The sequence below is a fragment of the Halichoerus grypus genome, chromosome 13 (genome assembly GCF_964656455.1).
Source record: "Halichoerus grypus chromosome 13, mHalGry1.hap1.1, whole genome shotgun sequence".
NCBI lineage: Eukaryota > Metazoa > Chordata > Mammalia > Carnivora > Phocidae > Halichoerus > Halichoerus grypus.
This window is the reverse complement of record NC_135724.1, coordinates 88,186,486-88,211,641: the sequence shown is the minus strand read 5'-3', so window position 1 is coordinate 88,211,641 and position 25,156 is coordinate 88,186,486. Positions and strand designations below refer to the sequence as shown.

At 57.8% G+C, this 25,156-nt stretch overlaps 1 protein-coding gene across 1 annotated transcript; it reads right to left on the bottom strand.

The window, feature by feature from the left end:
• Positions 1–1,608: 1,608 nt before the first annotated feature.
• Positions 1,609–25,118, bottom strand: SETD1B (SET domain containing 1B, histone lysine methyltransferase). The gene is made up of 17 exons (XM_036085048.2): positions 24,905–25,118; positions 24,201–24,388; positions 23,869–23,967; positions 22,956–23,226; positions 20,760–20,872; positions 18,664–19,902; positions 14,261–15,088; positions 13,637–13,898; positions 13,201–13,556; positions 13,011–13,113; positions 11,956–12,435; positions 9,403–10,656; positions 8,410–8,576; positions 6,523–6,654; positions 6,318–6,437; positions 6,102–6,239; positions 1,609–4,193 (listed from the first exon to the last, which is right to left on the bottom strand). The coding sequence occupies exons 2-17, from the start codon at positions 24,372–24,374 to the stop codon at positions 4,020–4,022; spliced, it is 5,910 nt and encodes a 1,969-aa protein (XP_035940941.1). The 5' UTR covers positions 24,375–24,388; positions 24,905–25,118; the 3' UTR covers positions 1,609–4,019.
• Positions 25,119–25,156: the final 38 nt, after the last annotated feature.

The following is a 25,156-nucleotide window of genomic DNA, read 5'->3' as shown; positions in this document are numbered from 1 at the left end:
GGAGGAGCAGGTTCAAGAGGGAAGATGAAGGAAACTCAAATTTGGATGTGTGTTTCCTTTCTGTGCCTTGGGCTGGACGCCCTGGATTGTCCTCATGTGGCCCTGCAAGGCCCCACAGCACCTGCCTCCCCCACCCCCACTCGGGACCTCTCAGACCTCATTTCCTTTACTCCCCCCCTCCCTCATTCAGCTGCAGCCACTCGGACCTCCGGACCTCCGTGCTGGTCCTCAGTTACACCAGGCGGCTTTAGCCTCAGGACCTTTGCACTCACGGTTCCTTCTGCCTTCAATACCCTCCCTCCAGGTGTCCACGGGGCTGATCTCCTTTGAGTTTTGTTCACATGTGGGCTAAGCAGACTTCCCTGACCACTGTATTTAAAATCTCACCCCCTCTCAACTGATACCCCTTCTCATAGCTAATTTTCTCCTTATCATAGCGTGTGTTCTTCATGTTTGCCTGGCTCACAAGAACACAGTCACCAAGACAGGGGGGTGTCTTCTCCACGCCTGTATCCCCAGGGCCTAGAGAACCGTCTGACACGTCGTAGGTGCTCAATAATATTGGTTGAATGAACAGAATAGCTAGCAGCTGCTCTTTTCTCTTTCCTGGCTCAGTCTCCCCCTCAGCCTTTCCTGTCCCCACGAATCCACCTTCAGTGGTGTTCACCCGTCTGGATGCACAATTCCGAACAGCAGCCCACCACCGAGGGCTTCTCCCCTGCCTTCACAAGTGAGGCTGCAAAGAACATCTGTGTACGTATTGTTGCCTGCTTGTGGCTGTCGGGCTCAATTCCAGGCAGCGGAACATTTGGGCTGGAAGTTCATGAGCATTTTTAAACTGTTAATATCTAATTTTTCCTCCTGAAGGTTGTGGCAACTTAAGCTTACACTGATGATGCCCAAGTGCCCCCCGCCTCATGCTGGCCAGCACTGGCTATTTTGTGGTGGAATTTGCATGTCCCTGGTAAGAAGGGAGGTCAGGCATTTTCTCAGTCATGCTGCTTATGGCTGGGGTTTGGCGTCTGTCCTTCTCAGGGGCAAGTGGACAACATCTAACCAACTCTCCATGGGCCCCGTGGCTACCCCACCACTGGGTCAGGCAGAGTTGAGACCTACGGGGCACAGAATACCACAAACACTAGATTCACTTAATGCTTCTTCACTTGTGGCTCTTTTTTCAGTCCCTTCTCCCTCAAATGCAAACCAGAGGGCTGTCTCCTGAAAACGAGTGGTGAGCATCTTTGAGGTACCACCTTTCCAACTTCTTCCCGTGAGAGCAATAGGATATTTGAGCTTGTTTCCTAATTGCAAACCTTTAGCAGTGTTAGACCTAAGATTTTAAGAAAAGTTGTAGAAGCAAAACTGAAAAGCAAAAAAACCTTGAAAGGTCTAGTCTATAAGTTGGCCCAGTTCACATAATCCACCTGACAGGCTCAGAGTTTAAGAACCACCAGTCTGAGTGGAGCACACCACACCTAGCTCCTTCTACCCGGAGCCTAGCCAGGCCACCCTCCCTGTGAGCAGTGTGTGCCCCATCAGAAAGAAAGGAGGAGGAGAGGGAGAGAGGAGAGCAAGAGAGATGGCGTATCTGTAAGAAAAGTCAGTATATTTATGGTTTGCTTTATAAAAGTTACTATAATACAATGGTACATAGTATTGAATTCACAAAAATATGAACAAATATTTACAGCAAGACACACCACAACGGAAACACTTCTCTTCAAAACAAGTTACATACGGATGACAGAGTCTATATGCACAAACATCCCTAAAACTTATGGGTTCTCTTCTTTGCAGGAGGAGAGAGGCAGGGAGGGAGGGACAAGAAAAAAAAAAAGGCAGAAACCCCCAACTTTTCAAAAGCAAACATTTGTTCAATGAAAATGAAGGTATTGAAAGAAAAATGAGCCATGTTTCTGGATATGGCAAACCATTTTTGGGGTGGGGCGGGGGTTCCTGGGGACAGGGAGGGTGCAGCCCCTCGCCGCTTGGGCAAGGTGAGGCCAGGGTGAGGGGTGAGGCTGGCCCCCAACCCCGGTTTCCTCACATCCCCCTCCACTTCTTCTCGGGGGAGAGGGGTGAGAATGAAGGCAGCCCCTTGGGGGCTGCACAAGGAACTTAAATCAACCATCTCTACAAACTACACATTTCCTCATGTGAAAAATAAATATTTCCTCAGTTGCACAATTAGGCAGAAAACCGCAAACGGAAGAGAAGGTCGCCGCTGTGCCCAGGTCCCTCCTCTGTGTCTTAATGCCACCGATTTCATCGACCTTGAAACCTTGAAACTGGTGGGCACAATCTCAAACAGGGAGGGCATGGGGTAAAGAAATTAAAAAAAAAAAAAAAAAACACAACAAAACCACCAACGACAAAAAAAAGAGAAAAATAACAATTCTTTGTACAGAATTTACATGATAACAAGCTTGACACAAGCTGAAGATACCAGAGGCTCCGGGCCTGGGCCTGCGTCCTGGGGGGGCGGCCTGCTGGGAGCTCTCCCGTCTGGGTGAAGATGACTCCTGGTCACAACAGTCACTTTCCAGAAATTATTTACATGCCTGCTCTGCTTTCTGGGGTGAGAGGGACTTGCTGTGTGTGTGTGTGTGTGTGTGTGTGTGTGTGAGATTTTTGGAAATACAAAGAAATGAGCAAAAAAGTCTTCCCACATGTTTCTACAAGAAACAATGTTCCCGAGAAAAAGTCCTTTATGGCAGCCTATATACAGAAGTTGGTTCTGAACTTCAAAAACCTATTTCTTCCCTTCGTTTTGATTTTATACACGCACAGGAAAAAAAAAATCCATGGAAATAAACCCTGAAGAGGATGATGGGAAGGGGGTAAAAAAGGTTAAGAAAAAAAAAAAACAAAAAAACCTGTCAGACTTAGATCTGAGTTTTAAAATCTTCTCCAAGATTTTCCTTTCTCTGGGAGAATAATCTTCTCACCCCAAAAATAAATATGCTCTTGCCTTCTTGGGATGACGGGGCTGCTGGCCAGGTGAGTTGGGGTGTGGGCTAGGGACAAGCGGGTGAAGCTTATAAACAAAAAAATGCCACGTGCATATGGTCAGAGACCCGTAGTGGCGGGACTGGGGGACCCGCCTGCCCTGGGAGGCCCTCCCACCCGGGTGAAGGTGAGGGCAGGAGAGAGTAGACAGGACCCTTCCCAGTGCCCCCACACCCACACTGGGGCCTCAGGGAGGCTCCCTCATTGCTGGCATTCGAATGAGAAAGTAAACATTGAACCCAAGATTTTGGGGGTGGCGGGGTGTGGGGTGGCAGGAAGAGCCCAGAGGGGAAATTCCTGCCTGGGACCAGCTTGGCTCCACCAGGGTCTGCTAGGGGAAATGGCGCCCCCAGGCTGCTGGGGAAGGAACAGATGGGGGGGTCTTCTCCTCACTGAGTCACCTCCGCCAGCAGAGAGGGGGCCTTGTGTAGTGTTCTGAGGTCAGAGCCGTGTGGCCCGACCCCCCTCCTCTCTGCAGCACCTGGCCCAGCGCCCTGGCCCGGGGGTTCCGGAACGTGGGCCGACACGCCACCACACCGAGGCCTCTGCAGCCCCCGCCGGGGGTCCCCACTCTCTGATTCTGCTTTCACATTTCAACGGTTAAAACGTCTTTTCTTATGACGAGGAAGAGAGTAAAGAGAAGACAAAACAACATAGCAGCATTCATGGAAAGAGGCTGATGGGGAAGACGGGAAAAGAGAAGGACAGAGACAGAGAGACGGAGGGTGAGAGACACGGACAGAGAGTTTACGCTGGAGCTCAACGAAAATCCTGAAGGGAGCATTTTAAAAAACCAAAGAGACGTGGGCTGAGAGACAGAGAAGCCCTTTCCCACTGAGGGGCTGGAGCTGCGCTGGGTCCTGGGGGTAGTGTTGGGGGTGCTAGGCCCTGACATGGCCGCTGGGTAGGGGACAGCACCTGAAATGGGGGTGGGAGGTGGGGCTGGGCCCCCGGGCCCTGGGGTCCACGCTCGGGAGCCCCAGGGCGGCGCGGGCAGCCTTCCACGGGGCCTAGTTGAGTGTCCCCCGGCAGTTCTCAGAGCCACACAGGCAGGGGATCTTGACGTCCTCGATGGGGAACTTGTAGTCGTAGGTGATCTCCTCGTTGACGTTGATGTGCTGCTTCGAGTAGATGACAATCTTCTTCTGCGACTCCACCGTGATCACCTTGGCATAGCAGTTGGGCTGCGGGCGAGGCAGGAGGGGAGGCTGAGCCGAGGACTCACCCGGTACTCCACCCAGGCCCATCGCCACGAGGCCCCCCGAAACCCGATGGAGCTCCATGCCCGAGGCCTGACAAATGTGCCGCACGACCCCATGCCCACTGGCCACCTGCTCGAGCCTCGGCTGCCCTATCGGGGTGACAAGGACCCCCCCGCCTCTGATACTAAGTAAGAATGATGATGATGGTAATAATAATAAAATGTTGCCCAGGGCTTCAATTTCCATACAGGTGACTCCCCAAATTCTATTCCTGGCCCAGGCCTCACTTCAGAGCTCTAGAGAGGGGGGAGTCCTTCCGGCCCCTCGCGGCCTGTTCTAGCAAGCAGACTTTTATTGGCAGACGGGCATCCCCGTTCATTTACATACCGTCTACAGCTGCTTTTGTTACAATGACAGTTAAAGTAGCTGCTAAGAGAGCCTCTGGGCCACAAAGCCAAAAATATTTACTATCAGGCCCTTTACAGAAAAGGTTTGCTGGACCCTGCTCCAGACCCAGAAATCCAAGCACCTGCTCAATGTCTGCCTTTGGCAGCTCCAGGAGACATTTTCGACTCCGTAAACTCAAACCTAAAACTCAAGGGAGTGGCCATGCCACGCGTCCAGGCCCCCAGACACCCGCCTCCCCCACCTTCCTCCACCGATGCTGGATCGGGCCCACGGCCACGCCCAGAGGGTTCTACCCCCAAAGACCTCTTGATTCTGTCCACTGCTCTCCACCCCCACTGCCACGGCCCCAGGCAGGCCCTCTCACCACTCGGCTGGACTTCCGCGGCTCCCACTGCCTCTCAGTCCTCTGAGAAAATCTACTCCTGACCCAGCAGCCAGGAACTCCTGTCACCCCATGGCTCAAAACCTTCCAGCAGCCTGCCTGGCTTTTAGAGAAACTTCTCAGCTCTGTCGGCAAGGCTGAGTGATCTGGCCACCCCAACCCTGCCAACCTCATCTCTTACCTGCCCTCTCGCCCCCTAGTCCATCCCTGCTGCCTGCTTTGCTGGCCCTCAAACAGGTGTTCTCCCCTCCAGGGCCTCCCTGAGCAGAATGCGTGCCCCACTCACTGCCACCTGGGTGATCCCCTCCAAACCCTCAGATCCCATAGGAGAGGCAAGACGAAGTCCCTCCTGGCCCAGGTGATGATCCAGTCACGGTCGGGAGAGCTAGCTGGGTCGGCACACTCAGAGGGCCTGCACTCAGGGGCACATTTGGTTCTCCCAACAACCTACAGGGAGGGACTGTTTCCATCCAGATCAGGAAACTGAGGCACTGAGACATTACGTAACCAGACTACGGTTCCACTTGCTGAGTAGCGATGTCGTGACTCGAAACAAGAGTTTGGCATCTGCTCTGGAACTCGCCTGCCCCGTCGGAAGCTCCCCATGTTTGTCTTCAGCATGAGACTCACCCTCGTTACCAACACTCACTGCCCCCCGGGCCCGCGCCGTCCACCACCACCATCACTAGCCACGTGTGACTATTTAAGTTAAACCAAATTAAATGAAAAGCTCAGTTCCTCAGCGGCAGTGGCCACGGTTCAAGTGCTCAACCCAGCACGCAGCTCGTACCACATCAGTGCACAGCGCGGACGCAGAGCATCTCTGCCCCTGCACAAAGTTCTAGTGCACACCCCTGCCCCAGAACGAAAGCTGTGAACTATGAACTGAGCGGACCACTTCTTGAGCACCTTGGGTCTCATTATGCCCATTTTTCAGAAGAGAAAATTGAAGCTCAGGGGAGAAAGACTCCGTATACAAAGCCTCACCCCCCGCCCCCCGCCCCCATCACCCGCGGGTGACCAGAGCTTGGGAAGGAGGCCCCGCCGATTCCGTGCCAGAAGCTTCTGGGGGCAGCAGCGGCCCCGTCCCAGGCACTCACGTTGCAGCTGTGGTTGATGAAGCGCGCAAAGTTGCCGCACTTGGTGGCATCGATGATGGTGTCGTGGTCCACCCGGAACATGTAGCTGCTGCCAATGCCCTCGTCCTCGTAACGCTTTTCCCGCATGTCCGCGATCACCTGGCCAGGAGAAGGCCTCAGTCTGGGCTGGACCGCCCCGCCCCCACCCCTACGCCCAGCCCACCGGGCAGCGCCTACCTGGCGGATGTTCTGGCCCACGTACTCAATGACCATCTCGTCAGCCGCGATGGGCTCCATGGCGAACAGGCCCCAGTCGTGAATGTGGCTCTTGCAGAACTTGAGCTTCTTCTTCCGGAACTGGGGAGGGAAGGAGCTGAGAGGTGAAAGCCCTGGTCTCAGTCCCGCGGCCCCCCTGGCTGCCCTGCGTGGGGCCCGGCCTCACCTTGAGCTGGTTGAACTTGAGCAGGTCACTGTCACAGCTGCCAGTGAAGGAGGACAGCAGACGGCGCTGCTCAGAACGCCGCTCCGAGCCCGCCCGAGTGGAGGCATGAGGCTGCGCCGGGATGCTCATGCCCTGCCGAGGACGACGGCGACAGGTCAGGAGGGGTGGCTGGCCCACGGTCGGGGGGAGCTGGCCCACTCACCGTGGTCCTGGGTACCCGTGTCCCTATCGCATCCTTGGCGACACCCCCCGCCAAGCTCTGGTCCCTGTCTTCCCAACTTCCCAGCTTCCTTGCTCTGGGCTTGTCTGTGCCTGTCCCATCCCTACTTGTCACCTCTCCTCTTCCCTGCTCCTTCCTGCCAGAATCTGAACGTGCTCAACGTCCTCCAGGCAAAGCAAACAGCACATCTTTCCCTTCACACTTGCCGTCTTTCCCGTCTCAGCCGGAAGATTTGGAAATGCCTCCACTTTCAGGAGGGAAGATGGTGGGTGTCTATCCACCCCGACCCCCGTGGCTCTCAGCTCGGTGAGCTCATCCTTGCTGTTACCCTCTCTTAACATTTCCATCCTGATGACCAGAAGTCCCCCTCCCAGGCTCTCTACTGGGCCCAAAAATCCAACTAACAGACCTTATTACCTGGATGTTCCACAAACCCCAAAACTCAAGCCTCCCACCTCAGAGCTTGGCATCCAGCTTCCTAGTTCCCCAAGCCGGACCCAGCAACGTCCCAGCCAGTTCCTTTGTCCCCTACAGACAATCTGGCCCCCAGGTCTGTCCTTTCAGCTTCCTAATATTCTACTGTTCCTGATACTCTTTCAAACAAAGCCACTTTTTTCTCACGGCAAACGCAGTCGAACCTACCCACGTGTCTGGACTGGGACCTGCAGCAACTGTGCCGCAGTCTCCCCTCAGGACCCCTGCAGTCAACTCTCCACACAGCAGCCAGCGTGAGCTTTGAAAATCGGGCTGAGCCACGTCACCCTCACCCTCTCTCTGGAAACCCCCATGCAGCTCGCTGTCACACAGAATACAAACCTAACCTCATCACCACAGCCTCCAGGGCCCTGATAACCTGTTCTGTCTCTGGCCTCAACTAGTCTTTCCTGCCCTTTCTCACACCACCCAAGATCCTCCCCACCTCAGGGCCTTTGCACATGCTGTTCACTCTGTGTGTGACTTCCAGACTTAGTGAGTCCCTCTCCTGCTTTAACTTTTCTTTTTTTAAGTAGGCTCCACACCCAATACGAGGCTTGAACTCATGACCCCAAGATAAAGGGTCGCATGTTCTACTGACTAAACCAACCAGGCACCCTTCCTGTTTTAACTTTTTACTGAAGCCTTTTTCTACTTCTCTGTGGTGTCTCCCAGTTACCCACATGGCTCATTTCTTTACTCTATTCAGACCTGGCTCAACTGTCACCTTCTCTGACCCCTCTGACTCACCAATCCCTAACCTCCTCTCCTGTTTACCCCACTTGAAATTCCGTGTTTATTTGTTCACTTCTTTCCTACCTCCCTTCTGAAAGGTAAGTTCTGCAAGGAAGAGGATTTTGTTTCGTTCACTGCTGTAGACCCAGAACGGTGCCTGGAACACAGCAGGCACTCAACAGACATTTGCCAGATTTAAAAAGGAAAGAACGAACCTTCTGGAAATGCAACTCCAACTCGGCTCACATCCCTGATGAAAACCTCGGAGGCTCCCACTTCCCACCCTCGCCGCACTTCTCCCAACCTGAGCGCCCAGGTGAGTAACACCCTCTGTGCCGGCCCCTCGGGCTCCCCAAGCCCCCACGCTGCCTGCACCCACTGCAGCCGGGGCGGCTCCAGGGTGCCTGGGCAGCGACGGGCAATGCCAGGGGCAGAGGCAAGGGCACTGACGGCCGTACCTGCGTGTCTGTCGGGGGCTCGTCGGTGCTGGCGCGGCTGCTGTTGAGGTATCTGAGCTTATCCTTCTTGTCGATGGTATAGAAGCCCTCGCTGCGGGCACAGCCCGTCACGTGCTCACGGATGCCATCGTCCCGTTTCTTTTTCTTAGCTGAAGAGAGGCTGGTGGGTGGGTGTGGGTTAAGGGCCACATGGACATTCTTGGAGAGCCCCTCCCAGTCCTTCCAGAGGCCAGCCTCCCTACCCTCAGGCTAAGCCCCAGGAGGCTCCACCCCCCACAGCATCTCCCGATGCTCCCAGCTCCGTCAGGGGTACCTAGTTGCATGGCTCTGCGTGTGTTTCTTAGCCACTTTCTGCCTCAGTTTCCCCATCAGCAACCTGGGGCAATAACTATGCCTCTATGAATGACTGCATATGCTTAGGTGCTTAGCAGACTTCCTGAAACAGAGAATTGCTGAGTAAATTAGTTTGATATAGCGGGGATGACGTCCGCTCCAACGGATAGTGCTGTCCAGAGTGGCCAGAGTAATAACCAACTATCAGGGTAGCATCGTGGTCTGGAGCCCAGATGCTGGAAGCAGATTTGCCTGGGTTCAACTCTCAGCTCTGCTACTTCATAGCTGTAGGACTTCGGGGAGGTCAGTTAACCTCTTTGAGCCTCAGTTTCTATAGAAATAAAATGGGAATAACAGCCCCTACCTCACTGGGCTGTTGGGAAGATTAAATGAGGTGATGAGGGGGCTAGAGTGGGCCCCCCGGTCCCTGCTACTGTGATGTTGTACAATTGCAGTGCTACACTGGGCCCCGAGACCTGCTCCCTCGGGGGCTGAGACGGGCCTGGCACAGAAGGTGGTGACTCCATATGGAGCCTGGCATGGTGGCAGCCCAGACACGGCTCAGTAGGTGATGGGGATTTGTGCTGGTGCCTTCGTGGGTGTCCTGGGAGACAGGGCCCAGGGAGGTGGGCGAGGACCGCGCCCCGTCGGCTAGGATATAGGGATGGTAGACCCAGAGGGTGTCATTGAGCCAGTCCATGCCGTTGTCCTGCTGCAGCAGCCGCTCGTAGGTGACACACAGGAAGCGGATGTCCTCCTCATCGATGCCACCATTCCAGATGTCATACAGGATGGTCATCTCCTCAAACTCCGACCGGGGCCGGAAGAGGGGTTGTGGTGGCGAGAGCTCAGGCGAGGCTGGGGCCACCAGATCCTCGTGGCGCTTCTTAGGCGGCCGGCGCCAGGGCCCCCGAACCTTGGCCAGGTCCATGAACTCCTCAGTGACCTCATCACGCCCGCGGGGACCCGGAGGGATAGCCTCGGAGGGCCACTGGTTCTCCAGCTCCTTAAAGGGCAGCTTGGTGGACTCAACAGGGGGTGGCGGTGGGGGCGGAGGAGGCTGGGGGGGCAGGGGCGGTGGGGGGGCTGGGATCCCCGCGTTCCGGAAGTCCAGGGTCACGGCCCGGGGGTCATGGGTGCTGGGAAAGACAGGGGTCTGTGGCTGGCCCGGCAGGAGCAGGAGGTCCCTGCCGAGGGTGGCCCCCGCTGGCGGCCGGACCAAGGGTCCATCCAAGGAGAGCACAGCCGGCGGGGATCGCCGGGGCCTGCCCGGCTTCCTCTTGATAGGGGGTGGGCACGGGGCCAGCGGCGCGGGCAACAGCGGTGGCAGCTGGGCAGGGGCCCGGGTCTGGGCCCGCAGGACAGGGACGGGCAATGCCAGGGGCAGAGGCAAGGGCAAGGGCAGGGGAAGAGGCAGGCCCGTCTCCAGGAGCACCGGGGAGGCCAGGGGGCCAGATCGCTCATCGCGCCGGCCAGCTGGGAGGGGACAGACAGGCAGGAGCAGGGGCCCGCCAGGCTCGGGGAAGGTGGGTGTGAAGCTGAAGTCCCGACCAGGTGTCCTGGGGAGGCCCCCACTGCTCAAGCTCGGGGACTGGGATGGGTAGGAGAAGGGGCTGCCGGGCACCTGTGGGGAGCTCAGCGACAGGCCGCTGCTGCCCCCTGACAGTGGGGGCTCCCCACTCGGTGTGGCCGGCACTGTCTCTGTACTCTGTGACTTGGCCAGGCTGCCACAGAGGCCCGGAGTACGCGGGGGCTGCTCCTCTGGAGGGGGCTCCAGAGGGACGGGTGGGTGTGGGGGGTCTGGGGTCTCGGGCTCTGGTGGTGGGCTAGGCGGCCGGGGCGGTCGAGGGGGTGGTAACGGCGGCTGCAGGGGTAAGGAGAGCAGCGTAGGGGGCTCCACTTCCAGGTCATCCTCTGCAAAGAGGTGGGCAAAACCAGACCATTACTATGCGATTCAAACATCTCGCAGTGCCCTGTTTATGCTGCCCTACTATGTGCTTAATACCTGACCTCATAGCCCTCTGAGCCCCCTGGAGTTCTGTGAGTATGGGGACTGTCCCCCTACAGCTAAACTACTCAAGGCTTCTCAGTGGAGTCAGGCACACAGTAGGTGCTTGATAAATGATGGTGGAATAAATGAAAGACATAAGGAGACATGGTTGCTAGCCTTTGACATTATGTCCTTAGAATGGTGTCCTTGTGAACAGGAAATGTCCCGTGGACCAAGAAAACGAGCTCTGCTATTGAATAAAATCCAACAAGTCCCTTTTCTGCAGGACTTATCAGAGCCTTTCTCCTAGCATTTATCTCCACTGTCATATAATACATTTTTCTAGCTCATCTGCTGTCATTTATCACCCTGCCCTAGAATGTGAGCTCCATGAAGACGGATATTTTTGTCTGTTTGGCCCGCTGTCGTATTGCAGTGCCTACAACAGTACCGGGGGTACAACGTAGGCTTAGTAAGTACCTATGACAATACTCAAAGACCTGTGGTTCTGTAGCCAAATTATACAGAATTAAAGAAAATACAACAGGTTTTTTTCCTGAAGGACTTATCAGAGGTACGAACTAACCACACATGGCTATGTAAATTTAAATTAAACTTAAACAACATTACAAATTCAGTTCCACTTGCCACATTTCAAGTACTCTTAGCAACACCGGGTCTAATGGCTATGGTATTGGACAGGGCAGAGAAAGAGGACATTTCTATCACTGGAGAAAGTTCCATTAGACAGTATGTTAGAGCCTTTAGTATGCTCTGCGCAGTTCCATCAAGGTGGTGGAGGGGGCAGTGGTGTCCACGGCCCCTCTCACCTGGCGCAGTACCCCAAAGCCTCCCCCACCTGCCTGTCACTAAAATGACCATGCACACGGCTGGCCCCCCAACCTTCCTGGGAGCATCCCGTAGGACTAATGGGCCAGTGGGGAATTATTGGCACTGAGGACTGGGGACAGCAGCAGTGCCCTGAGGGGACTACCTGGAGTTCTGGCTAGGTGCCCGGCCCCATGCTGGCACATTATGTCCCCTCACCCTGTCCTCCCATATGACCTCATGCAGGAGACACTATCCATTGATCCCATGTTACAGGTGAGGAAACCGGAGCTCGGGAAGGTTCAGCAATTTACGCAAAGGAGCCTGGGCTCATTCTGTCAGCGAGGACTTCCTGCCTCCATCCCCACCACCCCCCCGGGGGCTGCAGGTGTTACCTGGGGTACGCTCCGGGGACGGCGGGGGCCGGGCCTCCATCTCTCCGGCCAGGGGCTCTGGAGACCGCAACCTGGCCCCTTCCTGCTTCAGGCCCGGCTCCTCGGGGGGCTCCTTGCAGCTGGCCAGCTCCTCGGCACACACAGGCAAGGGGGGCTCTTCCGGCATGGGCGTCCGCTCCTCGGGGGCTTCATCCTCAGCCTCGATGTCCACCTCCTCTTCCATGACCGAGGACTCTGTCACAGGGGCCCCCGTGGCCACATCCTCTTCCAAGTCCTCGTCGGGAGCTGCGGGAGCCGTACTTTCATCTGCTGCTGCCTCTTCCTCTTCCTCCTCCTCCTCCTCCTCCCTTGCCACCAGCTCCTCTTCATCCTCTGAGGACGATGACGAGGACTCGGAGCTTGATTCGAACTCAGAAGACTCAGAGCTCTCGCTGGAGGACCCAGCTCCAGCCTTGGAAGTGGCGATGCTCACTGTCTCCTCTGGGCAGGGGACACAGGCAGGAGCCCTTCAGCATCTGCTGTGCTCCAGCTAGATGCTTCACCAAAGCTCTTAAACTGGTGGCACCCGGGCTCAACGTGGCCCTCAGCTATCTGGGGGACGTGTGCGTGTGTGTGCGCGCACATGCGCTTAGATGTGGCAACCAGTCACCATTTTTAAAAACTGAGGTGAATCCACAGAATGTAAAACCATTTTAAAATGAATAATTCAGTGGTATTTAGTACATTTGCATGTTGTACAACTACCTCTAGTTCCAGAACATCGTCATGAGCTCGAGAAGAAACCCAACATCTTTAGTGTGATACCGCCCCTCTATCCTCCCATCTTCAGACCCAAGCAACCACTAGTTTACTTTCTGTCTCCAGGGACTGACCTATTCTGCACACGTTAATATAAGTGCAATTGTACAGTATGTCATGTGTGTGCATTTTAATGAGTTCACATTTTGAAGGCAAGCAATCTTGCCCCCAAAGTATTGCTGAAAGCTGCTCAGGCTCTGCTCTGCTCTGCAGGGGGGCCCTGGGCCAGGCCTGGTGCTTCAGCCTGCACTGCTCACCTCCGTCTGAGTCCTCTTCTTCCTTCTCGCTCGCCTCCGACAGGGCAATGTCCTCATCATCATTCTCAGACTCGTCCTGCTCATCACTGTCTTCATCGTCATCCTGGGGGAGAGGGATGGGAGGCAAGGGTCTGCCAAAGGGGCCCCTTCACCTGGCACAGCACCCCAGGCCTCCCCAACCCAAATGTACCTTATCTGACGTGGATGAGGTCGAGGAGGAGGAGACCTGGCTCCTGGGGCCTTCCTCCTCCTCCTCCTCCTCTTCCTCCTCCTCCTCCTCCTCCTCTCCCTCCTCTTCCTCCTCAGTGCTTTCCCGCTCCTCCTTGTCGGAGGCCGAGGATGAGGGTGAGGTCGTGGAGGAGCCTGAAGACGAGGACGCCGATGATGATGAAGACACCGACAGTGACTCCTTCTCGTCCTCCTCCCCACCACTGTCCAGCTCCAGCGGCCTGGCTGGCCGTCGCCGCACGCCCACACCCTTGGGGTCCCGCTTGGTAAGCTCGCAAGGGGCATCCTCCATGTCCCGGTCCCGTTCACGCTCTGACTCTGAGGAGAGAGAGGGGCGTCTGACGCGGGCTAGGGAAACATTGGAGGAGACCCCAGCACCAGGGGAGAGGTGCATATACCTTCATCTTCCTCATCCACAGAGGTTGAAGGTCGCAGGCGCTTCTGGTCACCAGAAGAGGCTGTGTCTGGCGGCTCCTTCCTCTTGACCTTGAAGGAGGGCAGGCGGATGGCCCCGCGCAGCCCGATGCCCAGGCCGAGGCCCTCGTAGCCCAGGCCCTCACCCTTGCCCCACGACTCCAGCAGGCACGAGGCGATGCGGTCCTTGGGCTTTGGCCTGTCCTCGTCCTTGTGCTCACCTGACTTCACTGGGGTCAGGGAGGCCTGGGGTGCCAGAGAGGAGGAGACTGTCACCATGGTTACGGGGCAGCCCTCTCTTAGCAGCCTGCCTTCCCTCAAAAGTGACAGCCACACCGTAACTGATACTTCCTTCCCACAAAACTGGCTGCGCTCTGTGCCCACGGCTCAAGACGCCGCCAGCGCTCCACTCGGCCTCACTGAACCTCAACGTCCCCACCTGCAGAGCAGGCTACACGTGGCAAGTGCACATCCGTGTCGACACACGAGCTTCACGAAGTCACACTCACTGTCCTACTTGGGGTTACAGGGAGCGCTGCTTCCAAGAACACACCTGGGGGGGGAGGGGCCGGCCGGCCGCCCTGGGGCGCCCCGCACCCGCTGCCTACCTTGGCCATCCGCTCCTTCTTGTCCCACCACTCATCGAAGGCCCGGAAGGCCACCACCTCGACCATCTTGCGGTTCAGGTCACGCTTCATGATGGCCTTGAGCTCTTTGAGCACCACCAGCAGGACGCCATCGACAGTGGCCTTGTGTGGGTCCTCCTGGCGTGGCACGTAGCCTGGTGGCGGCACCGACGGGTCAAACTTGGGGAGGGGTGGCCAGGGCTGCCCGCGGCCCGGCCCGCTGTTGCTCAGGGAGAACGGGCCCCGGTAGGGCGGCAGGTTGACAAACTGCAGCCCAGCTGAGGCCGCCGCCGCCGCAGCGGCCATGAAGGGTGGGTAGGGGCAAGCGCCCTGGCCGGTCATCAGACGGCTCAGCATCTGCGTTTGCATCTGGAAGGACATGGGCATGCCGCCCCACTGGCCACCCAGCACGTGGCTCATATCCACCTGCATCACGGGAAACAGCCCCGGAGGGAAGGGTGGCAGCGGCGGCAGGATGGGCGGGGGTGGGACACCGGGCGGGGGCGCTGGCAGGGGTGGCGGGGGCACTGTCACAGCTGGGTGGGCCGGGGGCGGTGGGGGCGGGGGCGGGGGCAGAGGTGGGGGCATGGGGAAGCCTGGCTGTGGTGGGGGTGGGGGCGGGGGCGGGGGCAGTGGTGGGAAGCCGGGGGGCGGGGGCAGCGGCAGGGTCGGAGCCAGCACAGAGGGGGCCGCCACGGCTGCCGCCCCTGGGGTCACCACCATGGGTTTGGGGCAGTCGGCGCTGGTGATGGGGGCTGAGGGCATCTCATCATCCGAGATCTCCATGTCCTCGCCCGAGGACTGCTGGCCCTGCAAGGAGAGCCAGGAGAGAGTGGTGAGGTTAAGCCTGGGAGGCCAAGCTGGCTCGTGGAACGCTTCCAAACACCAAAAAGTCACACAAGCCTTCCGCAAGACTCAGGAGCAACATGGATTCTGCGGTTCAGATCCTGGTCCCCTCCCTTCTGGACCATGTGGCGAGTCACTTAACCTTGCTAAGCCCCAGTTTCCCCATTTGCATAATGGGCATCCCAGTACCTGCCTCACAGTTTATGAGGATTCATTCATTCATTCAACAAACACTTGCTTGGCACCTGCTGTGGGCCAGGCACTGTTCGAGGTGCTGGGGACACAGCGGTGAACAAGACCGACAAAATCCTTGCTCTCATGGAGCTAAGCTTCTAGAGGGAAGAGGCAAACGATAAGCAGAATGAAGATGTGAAATACACAGCCCACCATGGAGAAAAAGGAAGCTGGGGAGGGAGATGGTATGAAGAGGGAAGCAGATTCTGTCAGCTTGAGAGATTCTATTTCCATTTGTACTCAGAAAAGGTAATACTAAAGTGCTACAGTGCTTCGACGTCTGACCATCTTTCTAAGGACTTGATATATATACTAACTCCGTTAGTCCCCAGAACGACTCTACAAGGTAGATCTGCTATCTCCACTTTTACCGAGGACATTGGAACACAGAAAGCTTAGGTAACTTGCCCAAGGCCACAGAGCCAATAAGAGATGGGACCAGGATTCAAACCAGTAAGTGGCTCCCCAGCCTGCGCTCCCCGTCAGCCTGCCATCCTCACTGAGGCGGAGAGGGCCAGATGGCCAAGGTGACGTTTGAGCAACAAGGTTTAGCAGTTTTAAGGCCGTATAAACAGGAGGTACGTCCTTATTTTCCTCAGTTACTCTTCGCATCTAGTCTTGAGACTGCACACTTAGCGTGAGCCAGCGTGGAGCTGAGTGCTGTGTTTCATTTCTTGTCTGCACTCTACCTTGCAAGGTGGGGGTCTACTCCAACCCCTCTGACAAGTGAGGGAACAGCCCCAAAGCCACTGGCCCAGGAGGCACAGCCAGTCAGAAAGAAGGCTGGCACTCAAGCTCAGGATGGATCCCCGGGGTTCAGCGGTACCAGGTGAACAGGGGAGGAGCCGGGGAGGACTCCAGCTCTGAAATGGGCACGGCCCCTTTACACCAGGACACAGGGCTTTGGGAAGTTCGACACACAGGCCTGGAACTGGAAGGGGGCACTTTGGTGTACATGGCAGAGGTGGAGTGAAAAGGCCGAGCAGGGGTGGGGGAGAGGAGAGTTGGATCGCCCCCAGGCTCTAGTGTCAGGACAAGAGGTGACTAGGCTCAGTCAGGACCTGCCCTAGATGAACTTGGCTCAGGAGACGGAGCCTTTGCAGGTTGGAAGAGACAGGGAGTGCATCTGAAGGCTGAGGGGGCAGCGTCTTAGAGGCTGTAAGGTTAGAGGTCAGATCTTCAGGAGAGCGAGTCCACAAAGGGAAATGGACGGGGGGGGGGGGGGGGGGGGGGAGCGCCGCGGGGAGGGGGAATACCAAACTTTCAGCAGCGGCAGCAAGCTCTGGATTTTGCTAGACCCCCCTCTACACATACACACACTCTCTCCCTCCCCCCCCTCAGGGTCCGCAAGCACTTGCTGGAGGAGAGACTGGCAGGCTCAGCACGATTCTCAGGGCCAGAGCCCGGGAGATCAGTCCCGGACAGCGCCCAGCTAGGCGAGCGCAGCACACGGAGGGTTAAGCCGGCACGGCGGCCAGCCAATCGCAGGGAGACCCGGATCCTGCGCTCCAGCCCTCGGCCCTGCCCCTCCCTCCGCCCCTCCGGCGCCTGGGGGTGGGGGTGAGAACCAGCGGGAACTAGCCGAGCGCTGAAGTGCTCAGCACCAGCCCGCGCCGCCGGGCCTGGAGCTTCCCTCGCGGCACCTCACTTAAGCCGAAGACAGTGTGAGGCAGGTACTTCCACCGTCCCATTTCACAGACGATGAAACTAAGACTCAGGGAGGGAAAGTGCCTTACCCAAGGTCACATAACCAGTAAGTGACAGAGCTGGGTCTCCAGGCTCAAGGACTGGAGCCTGAACTTTTAACCACCAGCCTCTGTGAAGAAAGGGAATGTCCCTCAGCGGTGCCCCCTGCTCTCTCTCCGGAGTGTTCAGCCTGAGCTGGGTGGGACAGCCTCCCGCTCAGTCCGGAGGAGCCCGGGTGCTGCTCTCCAGGCTGCCAGCAGGGGGCTCCCGAGGGCCAGCCTGGACGTTATCAGTACTGTGGTCTTCCCAGGGCTAATGTCCTGGGGCATCCCGACACCACCTTTCTTGGGCCTCGGTCTCCCCTTCCCTACAGTGGCAAGATGGGAGAGCCCAGTCCCTCCGGCTACTCCGGGCTTCCCAGTCCTGGACCAGCCAGTCAGCATTGGTAAACATCCCCTCACCGCAGGTAGCAGAGGGAAGATGGCAGGGCTCTCAGCCCCCCACCTCTGCACACCTGTCAACTCCTCCTGCTCAGACCCCTTGGCACCAGAAACCACTTCCCTAGAACCGTCTGGAGGCCCTCTGGAGCACCGGCCACCTGCAGTCCCCTCCTGGGCAGGCCAAGTTCCTCTCTGTTCCTCCCTGAGGCAGCCAAACATGCCTAATCAAAGGGCCTGGGAAGGGGGGTGACCCTCCTTCCTGCCGCCCACAGGGGCACAGAGCTCTGTCTAAGTCCCTGGCTGCTCATGCCCGCTGGGCGCACAGGTTCCAACCCAGGTCTTTGGGAGGGCCAGGACAGGTGCCTGGACCAGAAATGGGGAGGAGCAGAACCCAGGGAAGATGACCTAATCCTTCCCTCCAAGGGACTGCAGCACACAGCAGCCCCCACCCCAGCCTGGAGGCTGGAGATTTGGGTAACAAGACCCCAGATGAGGATCTATGGGTGAGGAGCGGTGGGGAATGGTCAATTTTGCCTGTTTCTGGCTGTGGCCCTCCCCTGGGCTAACCCTTAAAGCCTTCACTCCTGGAGACAGAGGGAGAGGGCTAAGGGGAATTTCAATGCCCTCCCTGCCCACCATGGCCTCCTATCTCTTCAGAGGGCACTAGGTTCTAGGAGACAGTACTCCAGAGCTCCCACCTGGCCTAGCCTAAGAATGCTCTGGCTAATCCCTCTCCCCAAATAAGCCTGAGTGTCAGGATCAGCCCTGATCACCCCCAAGCCACCCAACAGAGGAGGGGATCCAGAACCATTACCACAGTCCATACTATCTGGGGTCTCGGTAAACTCCTACCCAAGAAGCTCAAGTCAGACTTGATCCCTAGGAAATGTCTCAACTTCCCATACCTAACAGGAGAGCAACAGAACCAGGTCATGTTTCCCTTCTCTCTATGGCTGCTAGGCTGCTCAGAGCCAAACCAGCAGCTCAATCACAGCCCCTGGTGCTTTTTGCATTCTCTTTTTATTCTCTGTATTTGACCTGTTATTTTAGCTGCCCTAACCCTGTTGCTTCTGTGTTTTAGCTAATTGTCCTAAGGAGGTAATGTTTCAGAGGAGGAAAGAGGGAGACACAAGATAGACAAAACCAATCCAAGACAGAGGTGGACAGACATGGTGGTACCTCATCCATCTTCTCTGAGGTTGGGGTCCTGTCTCCAGCCAGGTCCAAGGCTACCTCAGTTGTCTGGCCCAGAATACCAGAAGGGTCCGGGGGGCCTGGCTCCGGAGGGGGCCGGGGCCCCAAGCCCAGGTCAAGCTCATCATCCTCATCTGAGTCGGGCAGTGGCGTGGGGCTGATATCCTCCAGGCCGGTGCTGGAGGGGCGTGAGGAGGGCGGTGTGGGGCCTCGAAAGCCTGGCTGGGAGTTGGTGCCAAAGGGGGCCAGTGGGGAGAGCTGGGAGGAGGAGGAGGAGATAGGGCTGCCCTCCATCTGCAGCTCCGTATCCGAGTCCTGCTCCCGAAGGAAAGGCAGCTTGGTGCGCTGTTCCTTCAGCAGCATCTCTATGCGTGAGTCCAAGCTGTCATGGGGCTTCTCCAGCCCCGCAGGTGATGACTCCAGCGTGGGCGTGCCTGGACTGTCGCAGGGCTCAGGACTCCAGCCAAAGGTCGGCCGGCCACCCAGCTCCATGCTGTTGGCATCAGGAGGTGGTGGGCCAGGCGGTGTGCCTGGCTTCTCCTTGGTCAGCGGCTCAGCGGGTGGCAGGGGTGGGGGAACAGGTGCTCTCCGGAATTCCCCGCTGTCGCGGGCCCCAAAGGCGGCTGTGGTGGCGGGCTCCTCAGGGGGTGGGGGGAAAGGGGGCACAGGGGTCTGATACGGAGAGAAAGTTGACTTGAATGTGACTCCAGGAGTGGGGGTCGCTGGGGCAGGTGGTGGAGTGTGGGCGAACGTGGCCGAATCCTGTGGTTGGGCCTTGAACGGAGGGCCGCCGTTGCCCCCACTGCTGCTGACTGCCCCAAATGGGAGGTCCACAGAGCCCCTGAAGGCCGCTGGTGCCCCTGCCACTGCAGTGACCGCGCAGGAGTTGTGGACATAATGATGCTCGTGGCGGCGGTTGTAGGCATCTGTGAACTTGCTCTCATGGCGCCGGGCCTTGAAGGTCACTGCGGGGTCCTGGCTGAAGAGGTAGGAGGGTGTGGGCTGGCGGCTGGAGTAGCTGGAGTCCTGCGAGAAGGGGGTGCCCAGGCGTGGCGTGAGCGGCGTGCCCTGTCCGTAGGAGTTGGGTGTGTCCAGGCGGCAGCTGGAGTATGCAGTGTCCTGGGAGAAGGGTGTCCCACCACTATTGGGGGTGACAGAGGATGAGCCGGAGCCACAGCCCGCAGCTAGGCTACCGTCCTTGAGGCGCTTCAGAGCATCTGACAGCTAGGGAGAGAGAAGGAGAGGGACAGCGGTGTGTGAGATCCCTGGGGGGAATCCTGCAGTGGGAGGGGGCTGTTCTCCCTTCTCACTCGGGGGATCTCAGAGCCACGCTGGTCACGCTAGAACTGCAGCACGGTAAAAGGAAGGGGGGGCAGGAGATTGAAGAGGAGTTTCTGGATGGTCCTAACTTTTCTCTAATCTTAGGATATCCGGTTATCCTCAAGGAACCTTGAGGATTTTTTATAATCCCTAAAGCAGAGAAAAGAGAAGATCTGACATCTTGGTTTGAACTGGGATTTCCCTCCTGTCTCAGACTGTCAGAAATCAAAGACCTTCCAGCAGGAAGAACTATGGTTTGGGGAGTGAGGGGGTGGCCAAGGGCCCTGTTCCCTCCAGTCTCCCAGTGTTTTAGGAGTTAAACAGCATGACTTGGTTAAAGTGCCTAATGGACAACCCAGCAAGTCAGCAAAAGACGCTTCATTCTGGCAAAGCTAAGTTGTTGGGGAAGGGCTGACTGAGCATCTCCCCGTGTGAGGGTGGTCTAGGCGGAAGGCAGTGGTTGAGTAAGGAGTCAGTCTTGCTCTGGAAAGAGGGACCTATACTCCGCTTTCCGGGGGCAGGGGTAGAGCAGTGCACAGGACATCAGACACAGCAACGTTTCAGCACCAACACAAAGTAAGCCCTCGTAGGCTGTGGGTCTCTGGGAATCCCAGCCTGGGCAAGGCCAGGCTCCTTTCCCTCCTGGGCTCTGGAGTCCAACGCTGGAGATGGTGAAGTGGGGGCGGGGGACACACCAGAAGCTGGTGATGAGTGAGAGTGTGTGTGTGTGTGTGGGGAGGTGCTGATGGTGATCTACCCACCTGCAGGGTCTCATTCACGATTGGAGAGACAGCATCCAGCTCACCCACTGGGAGGGTCTGGGGTGTGTATCGGCCTGTGACCAACAGTTCGTAGAACCGCATGCGGGTTTCCCCTGTGGGAAGGGCAAGGGAGGGAGGACTGAGGGAGGCTCCAGGTTGGGGCAGACCCCACAGGTTGGCTTCCCTGTGGGCCCCTTGTGCCTGAGACCCCCAAGCCTGGGAAGCTTGTGTGACCCTGACTAGGTAACCACCTCTCTTTGCACCTCACTGAGAAGTCCTATCTGTTCAACGAAGCTGCTAAACTGTATGATTTTTCTGACCTTAAGGTTCAGAATTTAATCCTCTGTGCGACTGGGGCTCCCCCCAAAACAGAAATGCCACCCCAACACAAAGCCTTTTCCTGTCACTTGGGCCATGGCACCCAAACAAAGAGTCAGGTCTTCCCTAACAGCCAGAGCCTATAGCAAGTGGAGAGACCCAGTGACACAGAGGCCACATTGTTGCTAACTATCTGGGGCCAGGTGACCAGCAGAGTTTGTAAAACACACTCTAGCACCACATTACTGTGAACTCCACAGGCCTCCTCCTCTGAGCAGGCTCCCCAGGCTCCCCAGGTCTGCCTGGGACTCAGTCCCACAGAGCCCTGTCTGGTAACCCTCCCCCCACAGCAGAGAGAGGCCTCTACAGAGCAGGGGGCCCCAGATTATTGATATTTATAGAGCCCTCTGAAGCAGCTGCTTACATATGCAAAGGAGACGCATTCCTTGAGCTACACTTTACACTTTACTGGTCTCTTTCTCGAAATTCGAAATACGAAGTTAGTTGGCAGTCTCTGAGGGCCTCCCACTTTTTTTTTTTCTTTCCCCTTTTCAGAAATGAAATGGGCATGTGACAGGGAGAGGGCTCCATATTCAATTCTCAGAGAGACATCAGACTGCAGCCACCCAAGGGATATGTAGATTTGGAAGGGTCTGTAGGCCCCCGACAGAGACTGAGATACTAGAGGGAGGGAGAGGGGTGCTGTGGCTTAGGCAGGAACCTGGGCTCGTGCCCTGAGGAAACTCAGAACTAGGTACAGCCTTGGCAAGACTTTGTGGGATAACTGTGCCCACCCAGTTCCAGCATCCCTCCACAACCTCCAGCAAGGGCTTAGAGACCCAGTCAGTAGGTATTCATTATTAAAAGCAAAAAAGAAGGGTCTGGATTTTCCAGTTTGGGTTTGGTGTGCCCTGGTTGCCCCTAAACCCTGTGTTCTCAGAACTCCTGGAAGCTGCCGACCGAAGCCCTCCCAGGCAGTATCTCCCAGGAGACCCCAAGAGGCACTGGACCCAACAGTGCCTGTCCAGTCACAGGGCACGCTGCTCCTCAGGGCACCCAGCACCTTCTTCTATATTGGTGGGAACTTCCCTAGAGAGGCCACAGGCAAACTTTGGGGGATGCCCTAGAGTCCTACAAGCCCCTCTATCCAGCATCCAGCTTCTCCTCCCAAGAACCTAAGGGAGGAAGGGTGGCTTCTCCAGCTCCCCTCTCCCAGCAGCCAGCTCAGAGGGAGTACAGAGCGGGATTCCGGTGCACCGCAGGTGCTGCTGTCTCTTTAAGAGAGAGGAGGGAAGGCACAGTGTCAACCCTTGAGCACCCAGAGCAGCCCGCCCAGCTCTATCGGAACATTATCAATGAAACCACACTCTGGGCCCAGATTCGTTTTCCACCTCCAGAGGGAAGGGGTAGCACTGGGGGGTTTGGGACCCTGGATCCTTGGAGGGCCCTCTTTTTAGTTGAAGGACCTACCCTTTATGTATTTAAAGGCATTCTAGCGGCTCTCCCTCAGCCCCTCACAAATAAACAAACCCTGCCTCCTCCCCTAACCCAGATGGCAACACTGGGGACCGCCTAAACCCAGGCCACCAGGGCTCGGAGAGCGGCCCACAGGGGTGTCACTGGTGGGGAAGCCTCTGGGTGGTCCCTAGGGGTACATGCAGTAGCCAAGGACAGCACATTTGGTAAATTATAGCTTGTCTCCTAGCAACAGACAACACATTTAGCTCCACGTGACTCTACCCTCAGGAGGGGGCAAAAAAAAAAAATAGGGTTGTGGGGGGTCCCCAACACTACAAGAGGGGCTCTGGGAGGGAAAGGAGTCATAGTGACAGGGCCTGCCCCCCGGCGGTAGGTTGTCCTAAGCAGGCCTCCACTCACCTTTAGTGTCCAGCTCCACGTGGATGATATTGCCCATGACTGAAGTGCTGTGCAGATGCTGAACAGCCTCCTTGGCTCCCTTGACCGTCGCAAAGACCACCTTGGCAATGCCCAAGTGCTTCTTGGTCTTAGGGTTGTACAAAATCTCCACCTCCTCCACCTCCCCATACTTCTTACACATGTCCCTCAGGAAGTTTTCTCGGATGTTATCATTCAGCTTGGCAAATGTCACCTGCTTCGGAGGCACCGGGCCCACGTAGAACTCATCGATCTGGCAGGGACGAGGGGGAAGGGAGTTTGGAGAACATTGAAACCGAAGGGAAACACAACATTCCCCACTCGCATGCCCGATGAAAACAATGAAAGGTAAAAAATATATATATATATATTTTTTTTTTTTTTTGGAAAAAAAAAAATGCACGCGGGCGGGCCCGGGAAGCAGAGGATTAAATCGTTTGGAACGTGGAAGTCCTCTGGGTTCGAAAGGAAAGGGGAAAAAGAAACAGTTTCTCTTTCCCCACCCCCCGTTCCGGCCTCCTCTCCCTGCTGCGGGGTCAGGGGCGAACCCTGGGTCTAGGAAGTTGTCCCCCTTAAGCCACAAGGCTGAGAAGGGGGGCGGGTCCCGGGGTAGAGCCGCCGGGCTGGCAGGAGCCAGGTGGGGACCCGAAGCCCCCAGCTGGGCCGGCAGGACACTGTATCAGATCCTGGATTACAGTTTCACTGAGTGTTACTCTGTTTACAGTAGCCCAGAGGGATCACCCCTCTCGCTGACATCTCCCCCTCCCCGCCAAAACTTCCCCGGCCGTGGACGGCGGGAACTCAGAATCGGGCTGGGCTCGGTCAGGACTGGCGTTATTTTCGAACTCGGGGAGTGGGGGCGGGAAGACCGTGGGGTCGGGGGGAGGGGTCCTACCTTGAATTTGGGCACCGACAGCTCCAGCTCCTTGGTTTTGGTCCAGATCCCAACGACCCGGGGATCTTCAACAATTTCCACCGGGCGGTTGCTGGACATCTGTGGGGAGGCATGGGGGGGCGGGGCGGAATGGGAGGGCTGGTCCCACTCCCCAGGGGCAGGGGCAGACCCCCTTCTCCAGGCACTTGTCAAACTCCAGGACTGGGGACCCGGCTGACAGTTGGCCCGGTGGTCGGAAGGGGGGGACGCTGGGCGGCTCGAACCCTTTCCCCCCCGCCCCGGGCTCGGCTGGGGGTGGGTGGGGGCGGCGGGGAGGCGCGCCGGCTACTCACCGCCAGGCTGAAATGCTGCCCATCGTAGCGGTACAGTTTATGATGCCCCTTTTTCAGAGCCGGGTCAATCATCAACTTGTAACTTCTCCAATGGTGGTTCCTCCTCTCGCCCGAAGGGCCGGGCTGCGGCGGGGGCTGCTGGTGGTGGTGGTGGGGGGGGTGACTGTTCTCCATGCCGTTAACCCAACCTGAAAACGAGCAAGTTGTTGTCGTCTCCGCCGCGGCGGCGGCCGCTTCTACACACACGCGAAAGAATCAGATCGTCCAGCCCCCACCCCCTCCCACCTTACCAGCGCGCCCCAAAAGGAGCTGTCTCGCTGGCTCCCCCCAAAATAAGAATAGAGCGAGAGAATAACCCTTCCGGGAGAATTAGGCGCCCGCCCGCTCGGCCACCGTCTCGGGGCGGCAGTGAGGGGCTCCCGGGGGGCCCCGGGGCGTGCTGGCGGGGCCCGGGGCGCCCGGAGGACGCGGGCTCCGGCCCATGGTGCCCGTCCGGCCGCCTGGCCGCCCGGCGTGGCGCTCGCTCGCTCGCTCGGCCCGGCTCGCGCGCTGGGCTCGCGGCAGGCCTGGCGCCGCCCGCCCGCCCGCCCGCTCGGCCGGAGCCGGAGCCGAAGCCGGAGCCGGGGCCGGGGCCGGGGCCGGGGCCGGGGGCTCGGGCCGCCAGGCTGCCGACCGCGGCCTCTCCCTCCCCGAGCCGCGCTTACATCCCCGCCGGGCGCCGGCCTCCCTGCGCCGCCAGCCAGTACATGGTGTCCCCCGCGGGAGCCGAGGCCGGGGCGGCCGGACGGGGGGCCGGGAAGGGGGGGCGCCGCCGCCGCGGCTGCCGGGCCCGGAGCTGCTGCCGCCGCCGCTGCTGCTGCTGCTGCTGCTGCTGCTGCCCGGGAGGCGGCTGGCGGCGGAGGCTCGGCTCCCAGTAGCCGCACATCCCACAATACACCGCTAAGGAGCCCGACCCG